Raw genomic sequence first — 19,005 nt, 5'->3', positions numbered from 1 at the left:
AACCAGAGTGCTAATCAGTGCAGAGATTTTAACTTCCAGGTCTGTTCCTTCCATCCACTCTATGCTTTCTAGCAGCTGGGTGACGCTGCCCCATCCTCCCTCCCTTCCCCATCCAGCCCTTTTCAAGAGTCCAGCCTATGTAGGCTATTTGGTTCAGATCAGCTCGGTTTTTTTTTATGTGTTATAACCCAATTCCTGCCTTCTTGTATTTATTAGAGGAAAAGAGAGAAGAAAAAGCAGTGTAAGAGGCCACAGCCTATGATCTTCTTCCTTCCCCCATCTTCTTTATTAGCTGTGTGGTCTTCTCCTGGCACTACATTCCACTACCTGCCATAATGAAGATCTTTTCCCCTGTTCTTTCCCACCAGGTCTCACAGTAAACACCTGGACACCAGAGCTAGTGATGGAGTTGCTTCTGGCACAAGGTCTTGGTTGAAGTGTGGAGGAGGCAATGGTCTCACCCTATTGGACACACGTCTGGACACACGTCTGGACACACTCAGGACTCCATCAGAGGCTCTGCTAAGTTACCTACCCGCCTTCTTCCGAATATTTATGCCCAAACGCCAGGATGTCAGAGGCCCGTCCACTGCCGTCACACACAACCACGGGGACTGGAGGGGTGTCGCGCAGGTACTCCAGAACAATGGAGATGACGTTGGGTCCGCCCTCCACGATGAGCGCCACCACCGGGACACCTTGGCCGATCCCTGCATCGAAAAAGGAAAACAAAAGGAAAAAAAAACAAACAAACAAAGAGAAAAGAACACAAAGCCAGCAAACCAAAGAAACAAAAAGAGAAACAAACAAACAAAAAAGCACAAACTAAAATTACTGAGCATGAGGGTCAGGGGTGGGGGTGGGGGGGTAACAACATATAAAGGGATAAAATACTGAGCGAAATTCACAGAAAACTTATTAGCAGGACTTTTCCACCCCATCAAGTCGTTCTTTTTTTTTACCCTCTCCCCACACTGCTCAGGAGATGGAATTAGATGAGGCAGTGATGATGCTACTTAACAGTGGGTAGAGAAACAAGTAGGTCACCAGAGAGTCACTGGGCCAGCAGCCAAGAGATTGGAAGCTAAATGTAATTTTAAGAAAGGCTTGGGGCTGGGAAGGTGGCTTAGGGGTAGAGTGCTTGCCTTGCATGCACAAGGCCCTGGGTTCGATTCCTCAGCACCACACAAGCAGAAAAAGCCCGAAGTGGCGCTGTAGCTCAAGTGGTAGAACACTAGCGTTGAGCTGAAGAGCTGAGGGACAGCGCCCAAGCCCAGAGTTCAAGCCCCATGACTGACAAAAAAAAAAAAGAAAGAAAGAAGACTCTCATCTATCCACTGGTTTGATTTCTTCTATGAAAAAAGAATTTTAAAAAATGCCACCCTCTTATGTGTCACTGTGGTAAGAAATTGCCAAAAATAGCTGTTTTTTAAAAATTAAAGATGATCAAAATTAGTGAGAGGCTTGTCCAGTCAACTGTTGGCTGAGTTAGAGTTCTGTGTAGTCTTTCTGTAGTGATCAGCCCATGATTAATTCTTAGCCACATAAAGGACCCAGTTGATGGCTCATCCTCCCGAGTGTGGTAACCAGGGCCTGGTGGTGCTCAGCAGGAAGAACTGAATGTAGTTGAAAGAAAGCATTTAAGCTATTTATTTCAAGCGGGCATTGCAGTTTTCTGATACAAAATCCCCCTATTATCAGCATTATATGTATGGTTCAACCTAATATATTAAATAGAAGTATTAAAAACAAGTAGCCATGATAGCCATGAGACAGATATTAATTCAAGTATCATCAGTGTTTCATTGTATGATTTCCTATTGTTTGTTATCTCACTGTATTTGCTTACCACACTTTCTCAGAATAATTAGAGAAACTGAACGTACCATCACAATGAAATTGTTTTATAGAGTCTATGTAACAGTCAATGTGAAAAACATAGAACATTGAAATTCGGTTTTATAAATATGACCTTACAAAAGTGAATGCAAACAAAAAGAAATCATTGGTCATTCTATCCATTTTGCTATGGTTTTTATTTTACCTTATATCAAGCAACTGTTTCCCAATAGTTTTGGGTTTGGTTTTGTGCTCTCTTAGCAAGAACTTTTGTTTGACTTAGGTGACCTATTTCATTTCTAAATACTTCAGTCTTGTTTCTATGTCAGAAAAGGTGGGTGTTCATGGCTTGATTTTTATCTTAATGAAACAGTCCAGCATGTCAGTTAGATAAAAATGGATGCTGATTTAATTCTAATATTTAAAAATTTAAGGAAAACTATTATTGATCATGTAGGAAACTGAGATTCCTTTGTGCTCTGCAGAGGGAATTGAGAGAAAAAAGTAGACTGGATCTCACTAGTTTGTTATAGATGAGGAAAATCCAACAATTATTCCTCCAAATCCAAGGAGAGAGAAGGAAAATAGAGGCAAAACTCTCTCTGCTTTGACCCAGGAGCCCGAACTAACTCTCAACTGAGGCTCTCGCAAGGTGTTTAGGAAGCACTTTCCCACTGTTGCTGACAGACCTTGAAATACGTTCCTGTAGAAAGGCTCTTTGAAGATTAAAAGCTAAGTTGAAATGTTAGTAGAGCACAATTCTTTCAGATAAGAATTTGCTGTTCTAAAATATCTAAAATCCCTAGATAGATTTATATTCTAGTATAGAAAGCCTTTCCCCCAATATTCAAAGTCATTTTATAAGATATTTCTTCAAGTACTATGCTTTTTATCTCTCCTCCTCCTTTGCTTAGGAACATTCTCCTATATTGCAGACTTTATATTAAAAAAAACATGATATTCCCACTCTTGTCCTGATATCAAAAGACATAGACATCCTAGGATCACTGAAGAGATCCTTGACTTGCCAAATTCTGACTCTCAAGCCTGTATTTTGTTAGTGAGACTGTCATTCCAACTCATAAACAAAGTGGGATGCACTCAGGGTTATCATGGAGGGAGAAATGCTAGAATGGACCTTTCAGAATGTTCCAGAGTTGTGAGGTCTAAGACTATAATAGATGTGATGGCTAGAACTCATCGCTCCCTTTGAGAAGATGAGTAAGTTCAAATGATCTGTTTCCATAGTCTTATTGCTTGAGAATAATAAACATGGATTTATTTTCATGTTGTATTTGTGTCTGATGAGTTTTGGTGATACTTTCTCTAGAAAAGTAAATGCACTGACATAAATAAAAGTAAATGAACTGACATAAAGATGTTTATATGCGATTTTGAGGGGTTCATGAGTCCTTGAAGCAAATCCATGAATATGCTGATAAGGGACCTCAGACAATCCCACCCTAATTTAAACACATCCACACATCCAAATGTCAGTTTGTATTAGTCTTTGAAGCTCACAGAGACAGGATCTAGAATGGATTTTCAAATAAAATTCTATGTCTAGGGAAAATCTATTACATTATTTCTGCTCAGAGATATTGACTGGCTAAGCTTTCCAAGGCATGCAATATATGATATCATATATAATCTCTCTTCCTTCTTTTCCTTTACCTTTTCCACATTTTCTTTCCTAAACTACATTTTGGACATAGCATATATATATATATGTATATGTATATATATGTGTATAAATATATAAATCTCCAGAAAAATTTATACATTGGAATCTCTGGGATATAATCTTACAGTAAAGAACTAGCATTGGGAAACACTTAAAACCGTACACAAAAACATTTTTGGGAACCTCCTGTATGCAGAGACCTAATGGATTTGCAAGGATTATTGCCATGTATTGTATACACATCAAAAAAATGAATATTCCAGGTACCAGTGGCTCACACCTGTAATCCTGGCTACTCAAGAGACTGAGGTCTGAGGATCATGGTTCAAAGCCAGCCTGGGCAGGAAAGTCCGTGAGACTCTTTTCTCCAACAAACCACTTGAAAGCTGGAAGTAGTGCTGTGGCTCAAGTGGTAGAGCGCTCCTTTTAAGCTGAAAAGTGCAGGGAGAGCACCCAAGCCCAGAGTTCAAGCCCCATGACCGACCAAAAAAATTACTATGTGCTGAGCTCTTGTAGTGTTTCATGCCTATAATCCTAGCTACTCAACAGGCTAAGATCTAGGGAAATCATGCTAGAAAAGACCATGAGATGCCAACTCCAAAAATAAGCAGCAAAAAATGCACACTAAATGCATGGCTCAAGAAATAAGTAGTAGCTGAGCAAACGCAGACCTTGAGTTCAAAGCCAAATACCAGAGGGAGGAGAGAAGAGTTCCCTTGAAGATCCTTAAGAATCTGTCTTGCTTAGCTAACGTACTGACCATTTACCTATTAAACCCCAAAGGAGCTATTTAGATTTACAATAAAAATGAAAAGTGGGATACACACACACACACACACACCACAGACATATACATATAAACAATTAGAGAACCATTATTTATTTGGTGTTTTCAGAAAGCTTTTTCATAAAATCATGTTTGGATTTTGGTGGAAAGTGGGTTAGGTTGATTCCTTAGTTGATTGAAATCATTTTTTTTCATTTTTATCTATAGCCAAAGATTTACAGTAGAGATGTCCATAGAATTTAGTTTGGAGTAAAATGTAAGTTTGCTTTAAGAAAGCAGAGGCACAATGCCTGCCAGACTCCACTGGGAGCATCAGAGCCTACAAACAAGGGAACTTGGGTAATGGATTTATTCCACAGGGTTCCATATTGGCCTCAGGCTTTCCAGTTACATATTGAATCCTAATCTTTTGCATAACTTTTTAGATGTTCTGGTAATATCTGATTCTGCATGCAGTGTAATGCAACCAGTGCTCCCAAAGCAGAGTGTCTGAAGTGGCCAACAAAGCTTGGGTTGGGGTGTCATGAGCAAGAGAGATAACAGAAACAGAAGAATGTCTTAAAATTCAAACGCTTTCTTTCTTTTTTCCTAAACCTTTATCTCTTTCTCCTAACCTAATCTATGATCAGTACAGTACTTGTGAAAACATTTACTGTGCTGCAGAGAAGTGTTTGGATTACTGAGGATTTTGTTCAAACTAACACTTTGGTTTTATGTCAAGATCACCAGATACAATCTAAAGTACTTATGAGACTAAAAGATCATCTCTTTGTTATTGAGAAAATGGCTCATATTTATCTAGGAATGGGGTACAGAAGATTGTTTACTATAAGCCTCAGATCCTGGTTGTTACAATATAGGTCATTCTGAAAGGGGTTCCCACTGTATGTGTGAGGCATGAGATAACTCCCCAAAGATCTTGTCCAATTCAAGACTATGCCTGTCATTGGTGAGACATATTTCTGTTTGCCATTTAAAGCCCTTGGATTCTTAATGTTTTAAGTTTGTGTGTTGAGCCAAGTGTGAGTAGCTCATGCCTGTAATCTAAGCTACTCAGGAGGTTGAAATCTGAGGATTGAGGTTCAAAATCAGCTTGGGCAGGAAAGTCCACAAGACCCTTATCTCCAATTAAGCATCAAAAAAGTGGGAAGTGGCACTGTGGCTCACATGGTAGAGCACCAGCCTTAAGCAGAAAAGCTCAAGGAAAGTGCCTAAGCCCTAAGAGTTGCATACACACATAACAAGTTTATGTCTTACAAAGGAATAATGGATGTTGTGAACCTTTATCAATCCCTTGAACATGTCTTCCTCATAATTCCTCTTACTGTGCTTTGATTTGATGGCTGATTCTCCCAATGGAAATGTGGTTACCTTTTCTTGTATTTATATTATATCACAGGGTCATGAAAAATTAACTCCTTAAATGTCACACTTTTTTCATACAGAACATTCCCCAAACTTGGAGGACATAAGCAACTACTGTAATAACATATGTGAAGAGAGTAGATAAGTTATTTGCCTCCTCTGGGTAGGAATTAGCCTTGGCCTTCTGAAGAAACAGTGGCTAGTGCTATAATTCGACAGTACTTTTAAAAGAAATTAGTTTCAGATCTTGATATTTTTAACTAGTTAGTACATCCCTAAGATTGTCTTAAAAGTATGAGATGGATATAGGAAAACTATAGGAAGCTATTGACCAATTGTACCTCATAATACATAAAATCTACTCTCTTTACTTACAAGTTTAAGGTACTTTTTTACATTTAGGAAGACTCTCATTGGCAAATACATGGATATTAATATGCAATTGTGGAAATGTTTTACAGAAAGAGAACAGTCTAATATCCTATATTTTTGCAATAAGGAACATTACAAAGCTTCACAATGCTCAAGAGAAGGGTGAGCCCCCCAAAATATGTAGAGAGGACGAAAAATAAAAAAAATGCATCTTGTTTAAGAAAAACCTCACTTTGTTTTTCTATGAAGGCAGATGTTTTGGATATGGCTTTCTTTTTTGGAGGTAGGATACATTATTTATCTAAGACAATTTAGTTATAATGGCAAGGTATTTGATGGTATTTGGAAATGGTTAATAAGGCAAATTATGCCTTAGTGAACTTGGGTGATACACTCAACTGGAGAAGTTCAAACCCAGTGCAAACCAATCCTGTGTGCTATTGTGACTATGGTTTGTTTTGGAGGAGGTAGGTCCTGGGGTTTGAACTCATATCCTTGTGGTTGCTAGCCACATGCCGTATCATGTGGACCATACCTCCATCTTAGTTGTGTTGTAGGTTCTTTTGTAGTAACATCTAATACTCTTGCAGGAGTTGACCTTGGATCATGATCCTCTTACCTATGCTTCCTGCTGAACTTGGATTATAGGTGCATACCACCACTCCTGTCATTTTTGTTTAGATGGGGAAGAAGTAGTTAAACCTTGAACTGTGAACCTTCTCATCTCTGCTTTGAAGATAGCTGGGATTTCAGGCAGGAGTTACTGTGCCCAGCCTACTTTTGTCCAGTCTATTTGTCTGATGATAAATTGATGCTCAGGAAATTATTTGAAAGTATAAATTACCATATCCACCAAATTACCAATCATCTTACCAAATCAGTCAAAATAAAATGAAATGTAATATAGTGCTTCGCTTTATTTATTTTGGTAAGGAAGAAATTCCTTGAAAGGTGGCTAGGGTCTTGCCCTGAGGTTGACATTTCCCAAGACACATGTTTCCAGTCCATTTCGGGACTAAGTAGGGACAAAAATAGTGTGAACTTTATCAATGTCTCTTCCTGTCTTTATCAATCTATTCCCACGTGGAAATTTAACTCGATGTTTTTCTACTGTATAAAATCCTTCCATTTTTAAAGTGACTATCAAGCTAATGTAACGAACGTGCTGAGATATTTTATATTTTGGCATGTGACATCTCGGCAGATTCGATTGGAGACACAGGGCTGCCAAGATACCGAAGATACTTAGGTTTTAAATGAATGGGATTGCTTCTCTCAGACTGAAAAAAAGGAAAACTAAGGATGCCTGGCATTACTTATCCATTACAGCGAAAATGTAAAATCTATCAAGTTAAAATAGCAAACTCTTGTTTTGTCTGTCTTCAATACTGCTGGATTACTGAATCCATGTTGTGCATTATCAGTGCTCTAGGTGGTTTCTTTTAAGGTTCGTGGTTAGCAGTGTTTTATTGTTCATTCCAAAATAACCAGAAGAGTAAAGTTTAAATGTTCTTACTGCCAGGAAGCGATGGAGATTTGATCGTTACACAGTGAACACATGCTTTACCTCATCACAGGCTGCTGTGATTAGGAATCACATTAGGAATATGGGGAAAGGATTTCATGATTTACAGTTCCACACATGTTTATAATGCATTCCACCCAAGCTTAGGCTCCCAGTGTTTTCCTAAGAGTCCTGCCCGAGCCGCTCAGTTGGCTTTCCTTTGGGTATTGGCTTTGCAGTCAAGCAATAAGAGGCTGAAGAACAGAATTCAGGGAATGGGTGAACAGGTGGATGGGAGGTTTTAGGAAGAAAATTTTAGAGGTCACCTTGGAGGGTGCCCCGGAAACACCCATTATGCCATCTGATCCACACTCCCCTCACAGAGAAGAGATCGTATAACCCAAAAGACAAAGCAGAAACATGGATGCATGCAAGAGGTACAGAGAGGGAGGGGTGCGTGTGCAGGAATGTTTGGGTGTAGAGTGGAGGTGGCTCTATTTGCCAGCCCTTCCTAAAGACATGTTCTTTTCTCCTTATATTACTTCTTCCTTTCTCTTGTGTATTGCTATCAAATACTCCACTTCTCATCTCCACGGACACATTTCTATACATGAAAATCCAGCAGGGAGAAAGTATTTGTACTTTTTATACTTACTGTACTTGCTTACATTGTTCCCTCCCTCCTTCCCTCTCTCCCTCCCTTCCTTCCTCCCTCTCTTTCTCGTCCTCCATCCCCCTCTCTCTTTCTCTCTCTCTTTCTCTCTCTTTCTTTCTTTCCTTCTTTCTATCCTTCCTTCCTTCTTTCTTTCTTTCTTTCCCTCCCTCCCTCCTTCTCTTCCTTCCTTCCTTCCTTCTTTCCTCTCTTTCTCTCCCTCCCTCCCTTCCTTCCTCTCTTTCTCTCCCTCCATCCCTCTCTCTCTCCCTCCCTTCCTTCCTCCCTCCCTTCCTTCCTCCCTCCCTTCCTTCCTTTCCTCCATAAGTAGAATTTGGGATAGCAGAATTTTGGAGTTTTCCTTCTCTCTCTCTCTCTCTCTCTCTCTCTCTCTCTGTGTGTTGTTATTGTTGTTGTTGTTGTTGTTGTCATTATGGTCCTGGGCTTGAACTCAGGGCTTGGGTGCTGTCCTTGACCTTTCTTGCTCTAGACTAGCACTCTACCACTTGAGCTATGGCTCAATTTCTGTGTTTTTTAATTTTTTTTTCTGGATAATTTGGAGATAAGAATCTCCTGAACTTTTCTCATTGGGCTATTTTTTGTACATTTTTAATTGTAAAAATGCTGTACAGAGGGGTGACAGTTACAGGAGCAAGGTAATGAGTACATTTCCTATTGAGCATTGTTGCCTCACCCTTTGTTCCCCCCCCCACCATCCCTTCCCTCCCACCACTGGGCTAGTTTTGAACCATGATCCTCAGGTCTTAGCTCCTGAGCAGCCAGGATTACAGGCATGAGCCATCAGCACTGGGCAATTGTAGAAGTTTTAGAAAGTGAGGGTTGGGTATGTGCCTGGCATCAGGGAGGCTTCCGTTTGGAGTGCAAGTGGCTAAGATGCATCTTAGGAAGCTGTTCTCTTTCTCACACTGAAAGGGGAACCTGTGTGGCACACCTAGAAACCTCACACTAACAACAGGTTGGATTGGATTCGTTCATCCCACAGTCTAATTGCCAGGGCAGGCAGGGAGCACAATCCCTCATCTGTGAATAGCTTTATCTCCCAGCGGGCAGCATCATCTTCCACATCCTCCAAGACTAGAATGAATATCCATCCCTTTCCTGACAAAGTGCCCCCGTGCTTGGGCCTTGCTTAACCTGGATGGGCTTTCCTGAAAGGAGTCTGCTCCATATCGCTACCTTATACCCTCGAGGGCTCAGCCTACTTCACTCTTTTGTGGCTGAGGCTTTTCCTTAGACCCTGAGCTGTCTGTGCAGAGCCATGATCTCTAGCTCTGTCTCTATCTCTGGATCCTGTTGACATCCCTTTCCTTTCATTGGCTCTCAGCATTTTCTGTTCTGCTATAGGGAGCTCTAGCAGCATGGTTAGACACAAAACTAATAATGTATTAGCTGCAACTAGAGATGCACAATAATAATGTATTAGCCTGTCTTGGATATGCACAAATTCAGTTTGATCTATGTGGAAATACCTAAAATATATTTTGATACTGTACACACTATGCAGCACAAACAGTAAGTATACAATTTATGTTTTTTGTGTGTATTCTAATAAATTAGTTATAATGTACAAAACACTTAGAACAGAGCCTGGCACTTAATAAAGAACGTCATGGTTAAACAAAAGCAAATACAAAGATGCTTGTTTATTAAGTTAGATGTCTATCTGTCTATAAGTGTAAATGCTGCATAAAAATGGAGGCAAAATGAATTCACTGTATATGTTGAAACAAAAAGAATGCTCTGACAAATGTATAATTGGAAACACGACATTTTAAAGTTTGAATACTTTTTTCATTCAAACCAGCAATGTGCTAAGAAGGCCATATATATGCTTTTATCTTGGATCCAAAAGATTCTGCTTTGGGGTGAATGACCTTTGGTACCACAGCTCATTGTCTTTTTCCATGGGCTTCAGATGGCTTAAGTCTTTTGAGTTATAGGGTTGAAAAGAGATGTAAATACCAAATAACAAACATCACACATCAACTCCAAGTATAGGGATTGCTTACAAACAAAATCAGCTTTTGACCTAATCATGGGCACCAGTTACTCCCTTTTGGCCAGAAAGCTCAGATTGAAATCTCCTTCTCCTCATGTCAACATCCAAGCGATATTCCCATGAATGATTTCAATAGAAAGGAGCATCCAATCTCCTGGGCTCTGAGGCAAGGATTACTTTCATAAGAGGAAAGAGCCAGCATTATTTTTCTGTGGAGCCATTGTTTGAGAACTGAATGCTTTAATGTAATGTATCTCAGTCTACCAGAAAAATCTCTTCCAAATACAACTATAGTCTTCATCTCTGCTCTGTTCAAAAACCCACATCAAAAGGCTGCCCTTTGTCTTCTCCAATGCAAGGTAACCAGAGCAGTTCTGACTCATTCCACTTTATAATATTTTTGCCCACACTCCCTTAACAAACGTGCCAGGATCCAAGTCCACAGCTCATGCAAATTTCTTGGTTTCTTGGCACAATTAGAGCAACCAGGGGGAAAGTGTGGACTGCAAAAACCCTGTGGGACCTAGCCCATGAGACAGAGAATTGTTGATAGGGAGGGAGATGATCGGAATGGAGGAGGTATTGCTGTTAATGTCTAGTCTTTTGCTCTTCCCGCATTATACTATTTTTCTTTGCATCTGTTAAAGGAGGCTGAAATTACTTCTTGGCTGCATATATTAAAGCCTTTAAGGCTTTTTAAGCCTCTTCTCTGTGAGGATGAACTAACACTTACTTTACTGTTCCCAAATTAAAGATGAAACCTCCCTTTTATTCCATTTGGGAAAATTAACCCACTTTACTGATATGATGCATGCCAATGTATATGCTTCATAAACTTGTCACTGATGATATAGTAAGTTCTCATAGTACCTGAACACATCTCCTTGGAAGTTCTACTTCACTAGTTATGTAGCTGGGCGTCTGTCTGCCCTGTTAGGCAGATTTATATTTGTAATTCCAGCACATTGTGTGATGCTCTACTCTCGTAAATGTCCATTAACATTTTGGATTTAAAAAGAGGGCAGAAAAATGAGATACTAAATTTCCAGCCAGTAAATGCAGATCTCTCATAGGCTCACTAACAATGTAATAGAAAATCTGAAAAAGGTTTTATATTCCTCAATTCATCCAAGATGCTTGGAGCTGACTGAAATTCTCCCCAGATCAAGGGTACCAAACGCCAGTGACTTCACAGACTACTGAAACCACATTCTGATTTCCTGCTTCCTTAATCATCTTCACAGAGTTGCTAAGAATTGCTCATTATCGGCCACATATACACTATTTCTTTAAAAAATAAAAAGACCCTAATAGGTTCACATTGCTCAGAGGAAAAAAAAAAAACAAAATCCTGGTCAGGCAGGGTAGCTTACACCTGTGACTCCAGCTACTGGGGAGACAATAATAGGAGGATTACAATCCAAGGTAAGCACTGGGCAAAAATTCAAGGACCTATTTGCATAATACCTAAAACAAAAAATGTATCTGGACTCCTGGTTCTTATGGTAGCTCACCTGCTCAGCAAGTATAAGACCCTTGAGTCCAAAGGCATACTCCTTCAGTATAATGTACAAAGCTCTCCTTGTTCTAGACCTAACTTTCCTTTGTGTGCTATTCCAGACGCTCCACTCCAAGCTCTGTCTCCTTCCTGTACCTGCTCTCTGAAGACTATTCCCAGGATCCTCCATGTAGGATTACTAGGCTTTTCCATAGCCATCCTAATATTGATCCTATATTTCCCCCAAATCTGTCTCCAGGAGAGGAGGTTTTTCTCCAGCACGTTTTGGAGTTTTCTGTTTCCTTTTATTCTCTTTGGTAAACTTGTGAAGAATTGGCTTTTGGTCAGCTCAGCCTGGTACCTTTTCCTTCTGGCATCTACCTACCTGGGAGCCTGGGATCTGTCAGCTTCCCTGGGGCCTTGCTTTGAAGATGTGTGGGGAGATGAGGTGAATCCTTAGTCCCTATTTCATGGTGGGAATCTGCCTAGTTCTGGGACGTTAATGGAAGCCTGCATGGCCAATAGAACTAAAGCCACATATGCCTATTTGTCACCTATAATTAGTGGGCATTCTATTGTGTCTTCTACCCAGTACTACTTTTATTTCTCAAATTATTCAGATCCTGGGCCCCAAAAGAGGGACATTATTTATTCCAGAGACTCAGCATTCAAACCCAAGATGTATAGTTCCCCAGGTCTTGCCCACCTCCCTAAGGCAGTATTAATTTTTCATTCCTTTTTGGTCCTATTGTTCATTAAAAAATGACTTTGGGGGGCTGGGAAGGTGGCTCAGTGGTAGAGTGCTTGCCTTGCAGGCATGAGGCCCTGGGTTCGATTCCTCAGCACCACCATATAAGCAGAAAAAGCTGGACATGGTGCTGTGGCACCCAGGCCCAGAGTTCTGGCCCCATGACTGGAAAATAAAATGCCTTTGGGCCATCAGTCTATCTGCCTTGCATTAATGTAAACTTTCTTCCCATTAAGTTGTAAGTTTCCTCTGTCAGACTCCTTACTAGGCTAGCATTCTGTTTCCCATCATGCTTTAGGCTCAGAAGATCATTCAAGCAAATGCCTGTGAAGTAAAACACAATGAAATTCATAGTTTTACAATCCATACCTGGAGACTAGCACAGCCCAGGGGGCGAGAGCACTCTGATGGCTACAAAGGGACTGGCTAGCACTCTTTCCCACATTATGGCTATGTTTGGCTGAGGGTGTCCTCTGGCATCCTCTCACTGGCCTTCACTACTGGGCAGACACAAAAACTGGTCAGAGAGCAACCCAGGACCTGGCCATCTGGATTCCATCTGGAAGACCCTACATTCTTTAGGGGCTGAATAGCTAGTTCCAGTTCAACCACTCCATACTTCTCATGGGTAGAATTAGCACATATAGCTAGAGGGACTAAAGGCCTCTGCTGCAGGGGAGAAAGATGTAAGTCGTTGTTTACATCCTTGGCTGGAAGGATGTCAGGGAAGCTCTTATTTCCTTTGGTTGAAATGAATAGGAGCTGTGCGACTGGAATGGAAGCGAATTCCTGTTCTCACTGAGTGAACATAATGGCCTGGATTTGCCAGATTAGGATCCTAATCTCATCTGAGCCAGCAAAAGCAATGTTACTTTTATTTGATTATCTGGGCATCTTTTCCAAACATAAGCAACTTGTCATGTTCAGCCTGATCAAATCCTCAGTGAGAAATTTGGGTGTCAATGTTGAGGAAAAATTTCCACTAGCTCCATTAACACCAGCCATCTAGCCTCTGATAATTCCTTTTTCTTCTCTCTAAATACAGAATTTAGCAACACATTAGTGTAACTATTGTCTGTTCTCTCTCCCCCTCCCCCACTCCAAGTACTGGGGTTAGAACTCAGGAGCTCATGTTTGCTAGACAAGGAACTGTTGCATTTGAGCCATATACCAGCCCTTTTTGCTTTCATTTTTTTTTGGGGGGGTCTGATTGTAGGGCCTGAACTCGGGGTCTGGGCGCTGTCCCTCAGCTCTTCAGCTCAAGGCTAGCACTCTACCACTTGAGCCACAGTGCCACTTCTGGCTTTTTTTCTGCTTATGTGGTGCTGAGGAATCGAACCCAGGGCCTCATTCATGCAAGGCAAGCACTCTACCACTGAGCCATCTTCCCAGCCCTTTCATTATTTTTTGAATAGGCTCTCACATTTATGCTGGAGTTAGCCTGGACTTTAATTCTCCTATTTGTGTTTTCTTCATAACCAATAGGTGATAGATTTATACCAGCTTTTATTAGTATTATAATTGGTTGATATAGAGTCCCTCAAACTTTAGGCCCAAGCTAGCTTTGACAGCAAACATTATCATCTCAGCCTACATACGACACCCACATTTGTCTGTTTCTTGATTGGAGAGAGCTAATGACTTAAAGTTTCTCAGTAAGGGAGAGGGATTGAGCTTTTTCTTCCTTTTCCTTCAAGGTCCAGTGCTATCACAGATCTTTGTTAAGGTGCCTATAGCAAATTCCATCTTTTCCCTTTGGTGGGATGTCTGGGAGCTTAGAAGAGCAGAAACCCAATTAACATTCACATTGTCCATGATCTCTGGCCATGTTAGCATCAATAAAAATGATTCTTTGATTTTCATCTGCCTGAGTGTGGTTCCTAACTCTCAATCTGACTGTTGGCAAGAGTGAGTGTCTCATATCTGTATTCCTAACTACTTGGGAGGCTGAGTTTTGAAGATCACAGTTTGAAGCCTGTGGACTTTCCTAGGTAGGAAAGTCTATGAAATTCTTATCTTCAAATGTGCCAGATGTAGAGCAAGTAGTACTCAAATAGTACAGTACTAGCCTTGAGTGAAAAAAACGAAAGGACAGTGCTCAGGCCCCGAGTTCAAGCCCCAGTACCAGCATCACACACACGAATGAGTGTGGTAAAGTGAACTCAGCTCTTGGCTCCAGCTCTTGGATGAGATACTCTGTAATAATACTCCCTTACTATTTCTGGCATGTTTTCTGCAGCATCTAACAAACCTCAGCCTCAATTCTGCTTTAGGGTACATGAACTTATTTTTAAAACTTAAATATGGCTTTTCTTGAAACATTTTTTTCTTTTCTTTCCTTGATATAATTTAAGCTCCATAAAAGAAAACAACAAGAGCAGCATATTAAGAAAGTCATGGATGAATAATTTCTGAGTTCAGTGACTGACTTATTGTAGTGGAGTTTACTTCATTGTCTCTAAGGAGATCACATAAATTATCAAACCATTCTGACATGCAAGTGAGGGGCTCGTCATTCATGATTAATGGGAAAGATACAACCTGAATGACTGAATCAGGAATGAAGCAGTATGCAATGGTCCTCTACCTCACTTACAGCCTAGGGTCTCAACTCATTTATAACGGCTTTTAAAACATGCCAATCTCAGTTATTTAAAAAGGAGGCTGTGTTGGTTCACAGTTTCCCTCCTCTTTTCTGGGCCTGGGTTTCTGGCTCCATCTACAACACAGCTGTTTGCTGTGGGAACTATTCCTTTCTCTGGATATAGAGAAGGATTAGATCATTAAGCAAAGGAAAACAGCAACCATCTAGCAGCACCTGTGCAAATTTTATTCAAGGAAAAATAAGAATTGGAAAAATGTTCTCAGGTTGTAGCATATCTTTGATGGTGCTAGCAATAAATCCCTGATCCTTTTCTCTCTTGGAGTTAAATACTTCCTTTACATTGTGCCACTTAAACACACCCAGTGTATGAAGATAAGAAACAGGAAGATAGTCATGGCCCAGAGTATGCAATGGGAACTCTGGGTCTTTAACCATTAGACTATTTAAACTACTCTGTTATGTTTATGCAAAACATCCCCCACTGGCACCCAAAATCAATTTAACTGTAATAATAAATGTGAATGCCATTATCTAGATATTGGGCTATCCTAAGGTTATCAATAAGGAAGTAGTACTTTAAGGGCTGCTTTTTTTAAAAGCCATAATTTGAATGTGAAAATCCTCTTTTGTCCAAACTAGTTTATCCAAACTAGCTTGAAAGGGTGGGATCCTCTTGTGCAGGACCATATGCATACTTACACAACGTGTCAAGTAAAATGCGGTATATGGATTCCAATGGGGTGATTCTTTTGAAACAAATAATTCACAGTTTCAACAAAATAAATACCAGGAAGCTGGAACATGTATTAGGGGAGCAGAATGAGGTCAAAGAGAATGGGAGGGGCAAGCAAATGGAGAGAGGAATCGTGGGGTGAATGCAGACATGACAATCAATGTGCATATGTGAAAATGGAACTAGGGAAATTGAGAGAATGGGTGAGGTTGGGAGAGATGGGGGAAAATGATGAAAGAGGTGACCTTGGTCAAGATGCATTGAAACCCTTTTGTACAACTACTTAAGGATAATGATGGTGATGCTCATGATCATGATGATAAAGGACTCTCGATTGTAGCATTCTTCGGAATCACTACACGGAGGGACATTAGAACACGTACTGCTGGCCTCACTTTTGGGGCTTTAGATCAGAAGGTGGAGAAATGAAAACTTTTAGTTCAAAGGTAAAGTGATGCTAATGATCTTGGTCTAGGCACCACCTTGACAATCAATGCGTTTGCATAGGGCTGAAGGGATAAGAGATTTTTGCTAGTTTCAACAAGAAAAGTGAAATCTGAGATGTGCCCTCTTGCAGGACACAGCCAAAACTCTCCACCACATGACTGAAATACGCATGAGCAATGCATTTTAAGGCTGAAACTAAACATTAGCAAACCTTTTCTGTAAAAGCTATCTATGCCAATACCTTCAGTGTTGTAGGATGGGGTAGATGAACTCTGTTGCAATTAGTCAACTTTGTAGTTAGAGCATGAAACATCCAAAGACACTATGTTCAACATGAACATGGCCAAGTTAAAATAAAGCTTTATTTACAGCCATCACCATGACAAAAATAGATGGTATGCTAGACCTGCCTCCTGGATCATAGTTTGCCCACCCCTAAGCCTAACTGATGTGGTTAAAATGATTCACATGTGGCAGCATCTGCTAGTGTAGAAAGCCTCAATATATTTGGGGAAGAATAAGAATCTGATCAAGTGGATCCTAGATTGGGTAAGGAAACTCATTTTTTTCTGCCAAGGGCCATTTGGATATTTATAATACCACTTGAAGGCCATGGAAAGTTAACAGTACAGGCAGATGGGCCATCGGCAGTCAAGGAGAGGCATATGAGTGTGTCCTGTCATTCACCCAGTGATTTTTGTGGACCTTCTATATTGCCTGTGGGCCCAATGTTCCCCACTCCTTGTGTACGCCAAGCTTGGACAAACATAGGTTGTCGTGATTGATACCTTAGCCATTATTAGAAGAGAAGCACTCTTGGAATTCAGTGCCCTCAACCCTGCTATTGGGAAAGCTATAAAAATATGCTTCTGCAGACAGCGTTCACCCCTGTAACCCTAAGTACTCAGAAAGCTGAGATCTGGAGGACTGAGGTTCCAAACAAGTCCAACAGGCAGAAAGAAAGACTCCATCTCCAATTAATCATCAAAAACAAACAAACAAAACAAAAGCCCAAACTAGACTGAAGTGTGGCTCAAGTGATAGTATGGAAATCAAGAGCAAAACAAAATAAAACAAAACAACACCAACTGAGAACACAATGTTTTTGAGTTCATGCCCGGGGACTGGCACATCCATTCAAAATGTGCTGTTACTTTATTTTACCACAAGTTTACTGAACTACTGAAAATTGACTAAGTGCATATTTAGGACACTAATTTGTCCTATTATGAGCTAGATTTTATTTTATATTTGTTTCTCCCTCTCTGATTTTCACAGAGGGCTGTTGGTGGCTCATTTTCTCCCTCATTTGTAGGATATTTGTGTGGTTTGGGAGAGGCCCTGAGAAGCAGAGGGTGCCTGAAGATAAGCTCTTTTCTAAAAATCAAAGCTTGTGAATGTCTTGGGAAGGACAGAAGGGAAAGCATGTGTTTTGATGGAAGAAAGGTGGGACAGGTGAAAGGAGGAAGAAAGTGTTTGAGTCTGGGCACTCGCAGCATTCCTGATGGCTAGAGCCCAGTTCTCACGCCTACTTCACCTAGCAAGTCCCACTGGCCACTGGGCCCCCCCCTTCTCTTTCCTCTCACCAGCGTCCTCTACATCTCCTTGGTTGCTTCTTCATCATCGACCTGACCTCTAATATCTCCCTTGGTTCTCTCCTTGTCTCGTCTCATCCTGTCTTTCTGACCATTGTTTAACACTATAGTCCTTTCTCTCCACCACATCTGATGCCCATTCTGCTTTATTTCTCTCCTTAGCATTTGTTTATCCACTCTATCTATCTATGTATCTATCTGTCTATCTATCAATCATCTATCTATCTAATCTATCATCTGTTTTAGGTTATATATATGCTGTGCATTTATGTGTGTTTATGCATATGTCTTCATATAAATATATATGATATATAACACATATCACCTTCCTATATTCTATATATGATATATTATTATATACTCTATGGTATATTATAGTATTATATATGATACACAACATGATATATATATTATGCTATGTGATATGTATTACATATAATATGTAAAATGTATCATATATGATATATATCAAATGGTATATATTATATATTAGATACATTCAGAATAGTATATATTTCTTATATATTATATACTATGCATATTGCATATCATATATTATAAATACAATATTACACATTATAATATATTACATATTATTACATACTATTAGGTCTAATACATATTATATATGCTATATAAATATGTAATAGTATATTATCCATTACATATATCAAATACAACATAGATGTTATATGTTGTATATTATATAAATAATAATATATAAATACAGAAAGTAAGAAAATAATGTACAACATACAAGGTCTATGTTGTATTTTTGTGTGCTCTTCTCTATCTGCAAGTTCCAGCAATGGTGGGAAATATCACAGGCACCTTGTCTGAGTTGGTCTTCTCTGAACTACACCATGAAATGTTAACCTGAGGCTGCTGAGCCCTGGGGCCCTTGATTCAGTCACAACAAAGATCCTGTTGGCTTCACTTTCAGGGGAGCACCTGCTGAGATCTGAGGATCACAGTTCAAAGCCAGACCAGACAGCAAAGCTGGTAAGACTCTTACCTCCAATCAACTACCACAAAGCCGGAAATGGAATTGTGGCTTAAGTGGCAGAGTGCTAGCCTTGAGAAAAAAGCGCTCAGAGATAGCACGTAGGCCCTGGGTTCAAGCCCTAGAACCACAAAAAAAGTAACAACCACAAGT

At 40.1% G+C, this 19,005-nt stretch overlaps 1 protein-coding gene across 4 annotated transcripts in view; it reads right to left on the bottom strand.

The window, feature by feature from the left end:
• Nucleotides 1-19,005, bottom strand: part of Trpm3 (transient receptor potential cation channel, subfamily M, member 3) — a 498,800-nt gene that overhangs the window by 193,024 nt on the left and 286,771 nt on the right. For 2 of the 4 annotated variants that reach the window (XM_013018449.1, XM_013018448.1), the window contains exon 7: nt 536-710. In XM_013018449.1, coding sequence (XP_012873903.1) covers nt 536-710 — 175 coding nt within the window. Of the gene's footprint in view, nt 1-531; nt 711-19,005 lie in introns of those variants that run through there. The other 2 variants (XM_013018447.1, XM_013018446.1) reach the window with 1 other exon arrangement.

Source organism: Dipodomys ordii, unplaced genomic scaffold (genome assembly GCF_000151885.1).
Source record: "Dipodomys ordii isolate 6190 unplaced genomic scaffold, Dord_2.0 Scaffold40, whole genome shotgun sequence".
NCBI classification, from domain to species: Eukaryota; Metazoa; Chordata; class Mammalia; order Rodentia; family Heteromyidae; genus Dipodomys; species Dipodomys ordii.
This window is presented reverse-complemented; position numbering and strand designations above follow the sequence as displayed.